The 13,976-nt window shown below is 49.7% G+C and overlaps 2 protein-coding genes across 2 annotated transcripts; both read left to right on the top strand.

Annotated features, from left to right (window-relative positions):
- Positions 1-1,749: 1,749 nt before the first annotated feature.
- Positions 1,750-9,794, top strand: LOC126579811 (CKLF-like MARVEL transmembrane domain-containing protein 4). The gene is made up of 4 exons (XM_050243441.1): positions 1,750-2,914; positions 7,576-7,743; positions 7,845-7,958; positions 8,031-9,794. Exons 1-4 carry the CDS (start codon positions 2,726-2,728, stop codon positions 8,109-8,111), a joined length of 552 nt encoding a protein of 183 aa, XP_050099398.1. The 5' UTR covers positions 1,750-2,725; the 3' UTR covers positions 8,112-9,794.
- A 541-nt stretch (positions 9,795-10,335) lies between these two features.
- On the top strand, positions 10,336-13,441 carry LOC126579570 (uncharacterized). The gene is made up of 2 exons (XM_050242975.1): positions 10,336-10,628; positions 12,971-13,441. The coding sequence occupies exons 1-2, from the start codon at positions 10,410-10,412 to the stop codon at positions 13,343-13,345; spliced, it is 594 nt and encodes a 197-aa protein (XP_050098932.1). The 5' UTR covers positions 10,336-10,409; the 3' UTR covers positions 13,346-13,441.
- Positions 13,442-13,976: the final 535 nt, after the last annotated feature.

Here is a 13,976-nt window from a genome sequence, read left to right as displayed (position 1 = left end):
AATTAAGAAAAAGCCGATTCCAATTGAGGTTGAGCTAAATTGAGAAAAATGAACATACGATACGAGGCGATTGCTGCCGGAAAAAACGCCTTAGTACTAGTATGTTGTATGTTGGTGAAGGCTGCGTCCCCCCATGAGAAAGAATTAGAAGCAGAATGTCTTCATTTGGCAGGATATCTAAAACGGTATCAATTAAAAAGTGAAGCACCCCACACTATATTACAAATTTATTACATTATGAATGCAAACCGATTCGAAGACACTTTTCGCAAGGTAGAGATAGCTCTACGAGTTTTTCTAAGTTTGATGGTAACTAACTGGAGCGGAGAACGATCTTTTTCAAAATTAAAACGAATCAAAAATGAATTAATGCATGATGATGTAATGCAGCAAGAGCATTGGAATTCCTTATCGTTGATGTCAATTGAATCTGAGGTACTAGCGGTAATAGATTTTGAAGAAGTAATAAATGAATTTGCGCAACTTAAATCTCGGAGGCAGCCTCTTCAACCGCGACGATTATTTAAGAAGTGGTTCATAAATTACTTTCTAAAATATCGTTTAACTGAATATCTATCGTCGTAATTGCTAAATAACTGTCTAAAGTAAAGTTATGTCACTACAATGTTTATTCATCTTGCACGACACAATTATGAATCAATAAAATTTCATTCGTGCATCCATGCAAAAATTTGATTTATTGTTATTGTAGGGGTCCCGTTACTTCTCCCCTATATTCGCAAAAAAAGAGATGAAAGGGCGCATTGCTGATTACATTTGGGATAACGACAAGGTAGAAAGAATTCGACAGAACTTTGCCTTGAGTCGTTGAAGAGGTTCAACTGCCAAGTGCAGTCTCTCATTTGCAGGATGTTACAGGGTTACTACCAATGGGAGCAAGGGGGACTGGAAGGAGTTTTAAGTAACTAACAATCTTCAACTACCCGATAATCGCGCTATAATTAAAGAAAAAAAGGGGGAGGAGGCCCGTTATCATAGTGTACCCAGGGCCCCCAAGAGGCTAAAGCCGGCACTAAAAGCCGCGGTTTCACTAAAAACCCGTTTCCTTGCTTCTTTCACCTAACACCATTCGCCTGTGAAACAGTGTGTGATGTGTGGGGAAATTACATCGTTTACAGATTGTCAGAATTCCAAATAATCCTGCTTTCGTCCGTAGCCCTGTTCATCATCAAATCATCTCAAAATGCATCGCTCGAGATGCGCGAAGCGAATCGGTTGCAGTGTTCCCAAAAATGTAGGTTAGAATGGAGTATCTCCACTCCACTAGAATTCCCGAGTAGCGCATGCATGAGAGAAAAAGATCGAAAAAGATAAAAGAGGGTGTGAGAGAGAGAGAGAGAGAGAGAGAGAGAGAGAGAGAGAGAGATTGGAGCTGGAATGGTTTGTTCCAAAATTGTCATCATTATTGACCGTCGGTTGGAACAAGCTGCTGCGCGGCTGAAACACTGTAAAGGCGAGCGAGTGAGGCGAGCGCATGAGAGTAAAGAGCACGCTCGCACTCCCGTACTAAGACGCCAAGAGAGCACGTCTGACGTTCCGTGACCGATCAGCACGAGAGACGACGGTCTCCAAAGCGCAGCGAGAAAGAGAAACAGAAAGAAAGAGAGAGAGCGAGAGACTAAGGGACAAGAGAATGAAGGAAAGAGAGGGTAAGAGGAAGGGTTGAACCGTGCGCCGCCAACAAACGCGACGGTGACGGTAAGCGCGGTCTCCGACGAGGTTTGTGGTCTCCAACGATGACGACGGCGACGCACTCGCCGAACAGCTTAGGTCCAGACCAGGTGTGTGCAGTGTGTTGACAGGTCAGGTGTGCGTGCCTGTACAACGAGCCCTTGTAGTGAACGAGTTTTGGTGTGTGTGGGTGTATGTGTGTTTTGATGCACGATTCTTCCCGTCTTTCGATCGTGCACTCCTGGTGATTTCCTGGTTCCCCGGGGCCAGCTATCAGCTATCAGCGCCTCCCATTGGCTCTCCAATCAAGTCGATCAGTCGATCAGCGATCCCCAGTCAGAGTGCACAGAGGAGAGATCGCGCACGCGTGTGTTTGTGTGTGCGCGCTTGTGTGTCACGCACCTTTAGCGCGTGAAAGTTCCGGCGCCACAGTCGCGCCATCGTAGTCGTCGTTTGTCGTGAGCGCTACGCTTAGGGTAGACACCGCAGACCCTCCTCACGCAGAGCAAGCAAGCATCAGGGGGGGACCCTAGGCACTACTTTCACCGCCACCACCATTTACAGCGAGCGATAATATATTTATCCACACCACGACCACCTCCACCACCACCACCACCACCACCACAGTCTCTTCATCCCCAAGCCTGCGCGTCTCCGCTTGTGCCTGTTTCGGGAGTGTACGTGCGTGCGTGCGTGCGTGTGCGTAAAGAAAACGAAAAAGACAGAGAGCGAGCGACGAGGGGACCGAGGGGGTCCTTCTGCAATCAGCAGCAGCAACGGCAGCAGTAGCGTGCATACCAGCCCGTGCGTGATCCCACGGGGCTCAACAGAAGTTGGTCTAGCGGCCAAGTTGGTCGAAAACAAAAAGAACAGGGTCAAATCAAACATTTTGCTGGTGCAAAAATAGACCAGCACAAGCAACAGTAGCAGCAGCAGCAGCAGCAGCAGCAGGCGGTAGATAGAAGGTGATATTGTCTCGAGGCTGGTAGGCTTTCGGTGGTCAGATAGGCTACTAGGAGCGGAGCGAGCGAGAATGATGGCCGAAACGGTAGTGACGGTGGACCCGCCGAACCGCGCTGGTGGCAGCCCGGCAGCGGGAGGAGGAACAACGGGAGCGGCAGCCGCCGCCGGTCAGGCCAAACCAGAATCTAATCTCAACTGGCTGAAGTTCAACACACAGTACTTTATCACCATACCGGGCATACTGAAGATCGTCCAAGTGGTAAGTGGTATGGCCAGCACAAACGAACGCACGAACTTCGAAGGGCAGAAGGAGGAGGAGGAGGAGGAGGAGGAGTGTGTGGGCGGATGGAGGGGGGGCAGAAAGGCGAGGAAGGCGAGGAAGGCGGTTCGCGGCTGAGTGGTTGCTCAGGTGAGCGGACGCGAGCGCGCGGTGCGCGAGATAAGATTAGATAAGACGCGGCTCGGCCATTTGCGAATGTTCGGGAGTGTGTGTCAGAGAGGAAGACACTTTTGGGGAGGGATCCTTTCGCCACCTTCCGCAACAGAAAACTGATCTTAAGGAACGGTATAGTAGACCTATCTGCTGTCCGATGCGACTTATGTGACTGGAAACCACTTTCGTGGCCCTAATATGGAAAGGATTCTCAGAGAGATGAGGCACGGATGCCCTAAAGACGCACGTACCACGCCTATAGGCGCTCAAATTGCGCGACCTGAGACTGGGACAACTGCACCAGGTAAAGCGTTCTAGCTATGGGAGCCCCACTCTCCCCGCTAGCCTCTCGGTAGCATAAGTAGCAACAGTAGCAGCAATAGCAGCACGCTCACCTTGAGTAAGCTCGCCTGCGCTTGCACGAATCGGACCACTTTCCGATTGGCGGAGGCGGTGGAACCTGCTGCATTAGAAGCTCGGCATTCTCTGGCATTCTAGTAAACCAGCCACGCTGCACCGCTCTCGAGCTCTCTTTGGTGCCTACACGCGTACAGGACAACATTCCTGGCCTGGTTTCCTGTGAAACCCGTCGCCTAGAGCAAGCATATGGCGGTAACTGGCTGTGCCGGTGACTCCAAAGTAACAGTCTTACCCGCCCGGCTCCAAGTGCTCCACGATAAGTGCCGTCCCGGTGCCCTTATCGGAACGCGGCACGCGGTGTATTGTCCACACACATACCGTGGAAGAGATGGCCCGTGATGGCTGCTGTTGACTGTTTAGGCAATTGTCCTCCCCCAAAAAAAAAAAGAACCTTCTAGACCTATGATGATCCCCCTTATCGTCTCCAAATTTGGCGTCAGAGTACAGAGCGCAGGCACAGAGGTGCTGTGCTGAGTCATGTTCGTAGTAGTAGTAATAGTAGTAGTAGTAGTAGTAGGCCAAGCAGTAGGCGACATCGATTTGCTCCCAAAAGCGACCACCACCAACTCCAGCAAAATTCTTGCGATTACGGCGCACCAGTTTGTGCATGGGCGTTCGGGTATTATAGTGCCCGACGTTGTAAAGCTTGGTACACCTTAAATTTGGCCGCATAAAACAGGACACAGCTCTGGCCAGAAATAAGCTAAACACATGGTAAAGTGTGGCATTTTGTAGGTATTTTATCTAGCTATCCATAATTAAATTAAATTATTGGGTAACGTTGCGTATTAATTTACGCACTATTGGTTTTATGCGACACATCATTTTCTGCACACTAGTGGAAGAAGTCTCATTGGCCATTTTTCCCCACCATTTGTATATTCCCGATGGATTTTAATAATTTTACATTGCTTCTTTAGTCTTCTTTAGATATTAGTAGATAATAGCGCAATATAATTGTAGTGGACGACACTGTGGACAATTTGGTGGATTGAAAATTGTCGGTATGAAATCAATGCAGTTGTTTCGATACCAACTTACCGATACCGTGCTATTACAGTAGCTTACCAAATCGGACCAAAACTTAACGACAACTGCAGATCGCTAGCCAAATGTGCAGTTTACGGGCGATTTTATCTACTTAAATGAGCTAAAACGTTGCTTTCGTATTCCCTCTACGATTGCTGGTTTTTGCCAAAATGCAGTTTTGCGTGGGTTTTTACTCCAGTCGAATTTAGATTTCATAGTGAGTGTGCAGGATTTTTTTTTTCACCCCTCGTGTTCTATCGGCGATAACTTTTGATGGTATGGTTCGATTTTGACAATTTTTTTATCACAAAAAGAAAAGACTATAACCTTTAAAAAGACACCAACAGAGTAGCAAAGCGACCACTAGGGGCACGGCAGAGAGTAGAAGAGTGCTGTGCCAAATTTAATGTATTCCAAGCTTTACTACTACTAGGGGGGGCTGTGCTGACTAGTAAGAATCAATTGCTGCACTACCTTCCTAGCTCTATGATCACACACACTGCCGCCTGTGCCCTTTGGTGCACATATGGCCAGGCCGGTCTTGCAGCACGCCAGCAAACTGTTGTTTTATTTTTGTTACGGCGTGGCCCATTCCGCGATGATGTTGATGTGGTCCTCGCGCGCTGCACTTTTACGGTCATAAACTGGAGCATGAGTGTGTGTGTGTGTGAGAAGGGTTTAATTTAGGGAGCAACGTCATCGAGCGTCTCCTTTGTTTAGGCAGTGCCCGGAGGGAAGGACGCAGCAGAAAGAATAGAACCAAACAAGAGGTCCATGGTCGCTGACGTGCTGCTGAACAGACAGTCCGAAAATGTGGAGTGCAGCCGAGGAGAGGGCCGACGAAGCAGGCAACCAATATCCCCCCCCCGAGCCCTGGACCCTAAAAAGTAGGCCAATGTGCAGCCTAGACTCCGGTCCCAAACGCTGCCGCTGCGTCGCAACTTCTTCGTCGGCAGCGAGGTACCCGGAGGTGTCTCTTGCCTGGCCTGCTTGGCGCACTGGTAAGGAAGGTGCGTGCCGAGAGTGCGGAGAAAGCGACCAGAAAGTCCGAGAATGTGGCGTAGACGGGGACGGGGACTCGAAGTCGTTGATGAGGTCCCACAAACCGCCAGCCAGCACCAGGTCCAGTGAAACAGCAGTACCAGAACGGGTTTTGCTGGTTTGCTGCGCTGGGAACTTACCTCTTCCCCAGTCCACTGTTTCCCATCAAAACCACCCTCCCCCCGGTTGGGTCCATCCACCTTACCTTTCTAATATGCCTTCCATGGCCCCCCACTGCAGCCACTCTTCGTACCGAGGAGCTCGTATCAGCGTGTTTCTATGGAAATTATGCGCGCGTGTGTACCACGCACTACCATCCGCCGAGTCCCCGGATATCGGTTGACACTCTTTTGTGGGGGGGGGGGGGGGGGGTGGTTCTGTTTTCCCCCGAGTGGTGCAGCGATACCAGCGGTGCACCCCGGTAGTCACACAGCCCTCCTGTTGACAAAGACTCCCGCCCAGGGAGAGAGAGAGAGAGAGAGAGATAGAGAGAGAGAGCGAGAGAGAAAATGCTGGAATTGAGGTCAGACGACGGCGGCGTTGGTGGTGTTGTGCGCCGTCGAGAATAGGGAAAGGCGGGAACCGGGAAGGTGCCTAGCAGATTCGTTGTCGCTGGAATTTGAATGAAGGAGAAGAAGGTGGTTGTGCGCGTTACAGACGTAACAATTTCAGCAGGTGGTTCCGAACCGGACCGGAAAACGAGGGGAGGGGAAGGATGTAATTTTCCCCATGGTTACGCGACGTAAGACTCCGTAGACGGAGAACGGAACACGCGCACTCCACACTCCACGCAGTGACACTCGCCACCACAGGAAGCAGCCGATGCGGCCGATGTCGTCACAGTCACGCCCCGGCGGCCCAACCCAACCTCAGCCAGTCACACCTGTCAAGGGCGATCAGTGTCAGCGAGTCAGGCCGGCCCTAAAGTGACCGATACTAAGATGGATGACACATCTACCTGGTTGTTGTTGTTGGTACTCCGTTTTTGGGGAGTTAGCCCTTGTCCTCTATGGGAAGGGGGGGGGGGGGTTATAGTTGCGCAACACCACATTCCTGAAGATTGCGTTGCGAATGCTCCACCACTGATCGATGCGAGCTTTAGGGACTCGGAGTCGAGAGCGGTCAGCCGGTTATCACTTGACACCTCATTTCCTGCTGCTGCTGCTGCTGCTGCTGCTGCTGCTGCTGCTGCTGCCGTTCTTATCGCTTACCACGATGATCCACCCTCAGCGTGAGCGAGTCATTCGCGCGCATCAGTCAGCACCGCTAGCAACATGGTTTTCGGAGGGTATTGTATTAGTCACGGCACCGGGGGGGGGGGGGGGGGGGGGGAAGGTGGGAAGGAAAGTTGCACAAAAAGGTAATGCATTCCCGTCCGCCTCCGCCTATATAAGGGTAGCAGCTGCAGTTTTTGCCGCGCGTGAAGCTTCCGAACCTCTACAGCGATGCAACGTTTCGAGCTGGCGTAGGAGTAGCTCTTGGAATTGGAATCCAGCTGGGATATTGAACTATTTATATGTATCTTAGGTGTCGGCGTGTTTGCTTCGTGAGGAGCTGACGCCATCGTCAGCGGTGCAATCGGTTGACGCGCCACCGCCGCCGCCGCCGCCACATTATGGTTCCAACCGCCGTTTTATGGCTGTTCTTCGCCACCATACCTCGCTCGCCCACACACTTCTGCGTTCGTTATGTCCGTCGTCGCCGTTCCGGATCGAAAGATGCCGGCTAGCACTGCTGGTGACTTCATCGGCAAGCACACCCAGGCCTTGAAATTCACGCCCCTCGCCAATTGACTTCTGGGCCTGGCACTCATCGTCGCCGTTGCGCCAATCGCTCCTCAATTCAATTCCGACCCTAGGTTCGAGGAGCGGTGCTGCACCCATATTAGGGGTGGAGAGCGGGGCCGGGCCCCTTCCCGTGTAGGTCAAGCATTCTCGAATGGTCTCGCTAACTACAAACTTCACCCTCCCGCCCCCGCCCCCCTTTTCCCGACACAGGTGTTCGGTATCATCTGCATGGCGTGCGCATCGCCGGCCCTCATAGGCGGCACCCACTTCTTTCTGTTCGTCGTCGTCACCTCCTTCATTGCTACCCTGCTGTGGACGTTCGTTTATCTCCTGGGTATCCGCGAGGTGCTCAATCTGGCCATCAACTGGATTCTCACGGTAAGCGCGGCGCACGTTGCTTCGAATGTTGACCAACATTGGCGGCCTCACTAACCTCTCCATCTTCTTCTCTCTCTCGCGCGATGACATCCCCCATGCAGGAGCTCATCAATACCGGAATAGCGACGCTGCTCTACTTCATCGCCTTCATCGTACAGCTCGCCTCCTGGTCCAACCTGTACGGTCACGGCCGAGGTTCCAACATAGCCGCTGGTGTAAGCATCCGCCATAGGGATCTCCGTGCCCGGATTACACTTACGCCTTTAACTTCTCATTCGCCCCCGCAGGTGTTTGGATTGTTCAACTTCCTCGCCTATACGGCCGGCACCTACTTCCTGTACGTGGAGCATCGTTCGGCCGCTGTCTAAGTCGCCTGCCTGCCGGTGGTCGCCTCTCTCCCGTTCTCTTTCCCTTGTATCCTATCTCTCTCTCTCACACACATATACACAAGACCGGGCACATGTTCACTCCAGCGTCAGCGACACAACGCGCAGGCTCACAGCATCGTCTCGAAGCCGGCAACAACACGGGTGACCGGCGAGCTCCTCAACCAAAAACCCTTAACCCTGAAGATAGCTGTTGGCGCCATTGCGCTGACGTAACCCACCAAAGTGAAAGCGGCTCGAAACCGACTCCCAGCAGCAGCAGCAGCAGCAGCCACTGCGCGAAGACAAGGGATCTGTGTTGTGAGAGAAGTGAAAGCGAAGAAAAAGGGTTTATGGGCGAGAGGGCAGGCACGAAAGTAGAAGAATAAGAAGAAAAAGAAACACAAGCAGATGAAGGGAAACAGAGCGGAATATATAAAGCCGTTCAAAGAGCTGAGAGCCGACGCCACCGCCCGAGGGGTAGTAGCAAATGGAGTTAGAGCGAAGGGGGTGTAGCGGGGATTCCGTCCGAATCCAGATTCCAGGCAGGGCCAATCCAAATTCAGTTCGTTTTAGGTATTATAGAGCGTTCGGTAATCTACAGAGAGATCATCCCCTTTACAAAAAACCTAACAACCCGCCACAACAAAAGGTTTAAGCTGCCAAGCTGCAGTTTCCGTTTCGCAGGGCACTACACGCCGCCTACTAGGCTAACTAGCACTCTACTATTAACGCAACGGCGTTGTGTCACTTTTTGGGTTGCGCCGAACAGTGTTTTGATATTTTGTTGCTACAGGTATCGCTCGTAACATCGATAGCTATGTACACCACAGAGAGCGTTAGCGCGCGAAATGTCATTTGAGTAGGAGAGGCAAGGTAGACGGGGTGTGGGGGGGGGGGGGGGGCGGTGACTATGTGCATGGCAAACGCATTAGCGCCCCCGCACCACAATCTTCGCAAAGCAACAAAGCGAATGGCGATCAAGAACACAACAGACGAGAGGGAGAGAGAGAGAGAGAGAGAGAGAGAGAGAGAGAGAGAGAGAGAGAGAATCAAATCGAGTGATTGCGTGTGCGTGCGGGGGAAGGGAAGCATTTTGAGGGGCCGAAAATGATGCACGGTGAAACGGAACGGGCCGGCTGGATCGATTTGTTGATGTTGTTGTTGTTGTTGTTGTTCGAGTATTCGCGCCCACCCACCCCCCCTTCTCGCCCTCTCCCATCCCATGGGTCTTTTCCTGCCCACTTGCATCGTTGCATTTGACGCCGGACACCGATCGAGGATCGATCGAGTAGTGGTTAAGGTTAAAGGAGTTTTTTTTTTTAATTTATTCGAGTTTACACCTCCAACCGCAGTCCCTGTCCCGGTTTGGCGAGGGAAACAGTTGGTAGGGGGTGGACAGAAATGGGGGTTAAATTATTACCAATAGAGTTTTGTTATCAATGTTTACAGTGCGCTGTTCCCTAGTTTTCTTTTTTTTCCTTTTTGTTCTGGGGAGGGAGTTTTCGCATCTATCGCGAAACACAACGGCAACGGCGACGAGTAGTCACGGCAAACAGCCGTTATGTTTTTTTTTATCGAGGTTGAGTCGAGTTCTACGCTGCGCAATATGAAATATACAAATCTATTATATCTGTATATGTACGTACTATATATGTTCAATAAAACGTGTTTACTAATACAAAACGGTCGGCGGACGGGTGTGTGGTGGCGCTTGCATGATTTGGAGGTGAGAGCAAAGATATGGTGCCCGGTGCCCGGTGCCCGGTACACCTGCAAGTGGCATTCACGGCAGTGCAATTTGATCGACCGTCAGATATCTCGATGGGGGTGTATGTTTGTTCGGCAGCTTCTATATGCAGCTATTTACCTCATGTTCCATTTAACCCCTTCTTCCTCATCCCTTAAAATACAAGTGTTCAAGCATATAGGCACCACACGGTACGGTTCATCGCGAGGGGTTTTCTGTGATGAAGATTTCGCAGCAGCGGTGCCCGGACTCCCGATAAGCACCCCCGCTCTCGCACCAACCTTTCCTTTCAGCCATTTTTTATCAGCCCTTGGCAGAAGTGTTGCCTTTGTCGGCACATTCTGCCCTATCATCGACCTCCTCCGCCGGCGCAAAGCCTTGTGAATTCGATCGTCGCACACACTCTCTCTCTCCCTCTCTCTCTTTCTGTCTGCGTTTGTATCCAGCAAACGGATGTTGCACAAGCGAGGGAGCGAGCTAGTGGTCAGTCATCGCCCAGCAGCGATTGAGTGTGCAGTCTTGTGCGTGGGTCTTGTTTTCTTCTGTTCCAAATGAGTAACGTGTATCGGCATCTGTCTGTCGGTGGTCCGGGTACAATCGGCCATCCGGAGGAGAAGGTGCCACAGGTCGCCATCGGTGCCGCCACCGCCACCGCCGCGTCCCTACCGATGGACGATCATCCGCTGTTAGAACCGGAACTCGCCGGCAACTGGTTCCAGTTCCGGGGTAACCGTTCGGCATGGCGCAACGGTTTGCGGTTGATGCAGCTGGTATGTTGATGCAGATGTGTTGATGGTGAACGCCAAAAGTGTATTAGGGAAGCAGGTGAAGTCATCCCGAACAAAATCGCTCGCGACGATTAGAAAAATGAATGAAAACAAACTGATAGCTAGGTCTATTCTTTTTGGTTTCATTGAAGACGCTGTACTCGCTTTGCGAGGTAAAAAATCCGTAAAGAAAGTTCAAGGAACTGCTCGTTTGATCGAAAATAGGGAAATGAAATCATTTAAACAGGCAAAAGTACATAATATGCCTGATAAAACCATTGAGCTTTTTCGGAATCAAACGCACGCTAGTTATTGGTGTTGAATGTAAACAGCTGACCGCTATTTGACGTTAGGGGCGTACAGTATAAGAAGAAAAAAAAATAGAGAAGTAAGAAAAATCGTAACAGCAGATTCAAGAACTACTGGGGTGCTCTCCCAAAATGATCAGCAATGATTTGAAATTAAAAGCGGCGGTAGAAACTAGCGGCCAGCAACGATGCACGTCCTAGAAAATTAACCAAAAGATAAGATTAAATCCATATCAACTGGTACAAGAAAAATGGCGCAGTGTTTTGTGATCTGACGAATCCAAAGTAGTGTTGTTTGGATCAAAAGACCGTCGTCAGTACGTAAGACGTCCATTTGCCACAGAATACGGTAAGGACATTGAAACAGGAGGGAGCCCATATGATAGTTGGGGATGTTTTTCCTGCTATATTGCCATTTTATCGTATACCAGGCATCATAGACCATCATGCATACATCAGAATCCTTGTATAGGTCATGCTTCCTTATGCTGAAGAAGAAATGCCATTAAAATTATTATTTTAACAGGATTATGATCCTAAATATACTACATGGTCTGTCACAAAGTAAACAGGAGTTTTTCCATAAGTAGATTTCTGACGGTGGCACATTAATGTGGTTATTTTTGTTTGAAAGGTACATCCTTTAACGGCTTTCAGTCCAAATTTCATATCATTTGGTCCACTAGAAGCAAAGTTATTGAATTAAAGTGACAGTATGCCGTCGGTACAAAAATGAAAATTCAACAAAAAACTAACAACTGTGTGGTGATGATTGTCTATTCTGTGACTGAATTTACGAGTGATATACGCTTTTCAAAACCGATCCTAAAATATTATCGACGACTTTCATGTCGGCCAAGCCAAGATCATGGTTATGCCTTGAAAAATAAAAAAAAAGTGCAGTATTTTCTCAAAATTGACTAAACAACCTGGCAAAACAGTTACTGCCGTATATTACCATGACGGTTTGAGGCGTTTAATGCATCGCATTTGTCGATTTCGGCTAGAATATCGTGAAGAAAGAAATTGAAGCATGTTGCACGATAATGCGCCGTCTTATCGATTCACGCTTATCACTGATTTTTTGCATTTGCTTCGATAAATCGTTTCCCTTAATCACCTGATCTGATACCATGTGACTCTCACCTATTCGATAAACTTCATTCGTTAATCCAAGAAAAACGTTACGCTGACATTTTGGCCATACTGTCACTTTAAGTGCAATAACTTTGCTTCCAGTGGACCAAATGACATGAAATTTTGACTGAAAGTCGCTCAAAGATGTACCTTTAAAATATAATATGGTGCTGCCAGAAATTTTGCTATGGAAAAAGTCCTGTTTACTTGGCGACAGACCATGTAGTAAACGCGTAAAAGCGTGGTTTCAGCAGAAGAACATCGAGGTTATAGAGTGGCCAGCGAATTCTCCTGATCTCAATCCCGTTGGGAATCTATGGGTGCATGTCAAATGTGCTATTTTGGAAGCAAAGCCGAAGAATGAGGAAGAGATTTGGTCGGTAATTCGTAAATCGAGGGCTGCAAACCCTGTCTCTCGATACCAAAGACTTGCGAGCTCTATGCCTCAGCGATACGCCTGCCTAATCAAGAATAAAGGCTATACTACAAAGTATTGGAGTGGAAAAACCAATACCAATACACTGGAGCCGGTTTTTTCTTTTCAAATTTAATATTCTCGAGTGAATGTACTAGGAATGGGTAAACACTGCTATATGTTTTGAACAGCTACTTTTTCAGTTATTTAAAAATTGCGCTTAGTAATGGATTGATTTTAAAAAGTAAACCATACATTCTTGTTTTATTTTTGTTCCTTTTTATACAGAAAAAACAGATTTCGAATAGATGCATGAATAATCATTTTATGTAACTTTTTAGCCTATGAACCACCCGCTGCTATTATTTTGAACCCAACTGTATGCCAAATGGCCATGACTTCACCTGTTTCCTTATTACACTTTGGTGAACACTCTCTCCTACTAATGCTTCTACCGAACTGACGTTATTACTGACACGTTGCAGGTGTACACCGTAGTATCGCTGGCCTTCTGTAGGCCGCAGTACTACGATATCGCGCAATGGGCGGCACTGCTCGTCCTGTGCCACTCGTTCGTCCTGTCCGCGCTGCTGTTGGTCGATCAGCACACCCGTGGGCGCGTCGTGCGTCGTCTGCTACCCCGGCTGGACTGGGCGTCGATCGAGCTACGCTATACGGCCACCATGACGCTGCTCCTGTACGCACTCTCGTACGGGTTGACGCTCTCCCACAAGGGCTACGGATCGAACGTCTGGTGCAACTGGGTCTCGTACGTCTTCACGCTCAAGACGGCCCTGCTGTACGGTGCGGACACCTGGCTCCAGCTGCTCGCTACCTACGGTCCCGGACCGCACCACTAACAAAACGAACGAATGTCGCGTCTAAATAGATGGAACTGTGTTCGCACGCTACGTCGCAAAAACAAAACGAAAAAGAAAAAAAAAACAAACGCCTCGCTCCCTCAATCGAAAAGCATCCATCCATCCCTCAGGTGAGGGCGTAGGAGTAACGTAGGCGGACGGCTAGACTCGATGGCGCCACGCTCGTTCGCTCCCCTCGACAAAAAAAAAAACCTCAATTCATAGCGCTTCGTTTAGAGTAGCTGCGCTGTGACCTGACCATCGTTGCGTGACCTCGCTACGGCCACACCCCGGTGCGCCGGGCAGTGGAATCATCATCCGTCGAGTGGCCTCCGCCGAAGTCAACTCCCCGCGATACCGCCAGGTCGTGTGCGGGTGCGGTGATGTTTTCGAGAAATTCGTCAAGCCTGGTCGAGGCCGGCATCGAAGGCATCGGGCGCAAGTGGCTGATTCGATTGTCTCGAACATCATCATCTGTCCCCTCCGGGAAAATGAAACACTCCATTCTTCTGAGCCGAGTCTTACTGACTCGATGGCGTTCCATGGCGATGGTGTCATCTGATGACTGGCTGGCCACTAGCCGGCACACTGTTGAGCTCATGTTGATAAACACAAACCCACCAACCTCGAC

The sequence above is a fragment of the Anopheles aquasalis genome, chromosome Y, assembly GCF_943734665.1.
Source record: "Anopheles aquasalis chromosome Y, idAnoAquaMG_Q_19, whole genome shotgun sequence".
Classification (NCBI taxonomy): domain Eukaryota; kingdom Metazoa; phylum Arthropoda; class Insecta; order Diptera; family Culicidae; genus Anopheles; species Anopheles aquasalis.
The sequence above is the reverse complement of the archived record's forward strand: the minus strand, read 5'-3'. Positions and strand labels throughout refer to the sequence as shown.

Excerpts from the sequence above, each read along its gene's own strand:
- LOC126579811 (XM_050243441.1), top strand. The coding sequence starts at position 2,726 with ATGATGGCCGAAACGGTAGTGACGGTGGACCCGCCGAACCGCGCTGGT. Across the intron at positions 7,744-7,844 it reads CCATCAACTGGATTCTCACG|GAGCTCATCAATACCGGAAT; the intron begins GTAAGCGCGGCG and ends TCCCCCATGCAG. Across the intron at positions 7,959-8,030 it reads GTTCCAACATAGCCGCTGGT|GTGTTTGGATTGTTCAACTT; the intron begins GTAAGCATCCGC and ends TCGCCCCCGCAG.
- LOC126579570 (XM_050242975.1), top strand. The coding sequence starts at position 10,410 with ATGAGTAACGTGTATCGGCATCTGTCTGTCGGTGGTCCGGGTACAATC. Across the intron at positions 10,629-12,970 it reads GTTTGCGGTTGATGCAGCTG|GTGTACACCGTAGTATCGCT; the intron begins GTATGTTGATGC and ends GACACGTTGCAG.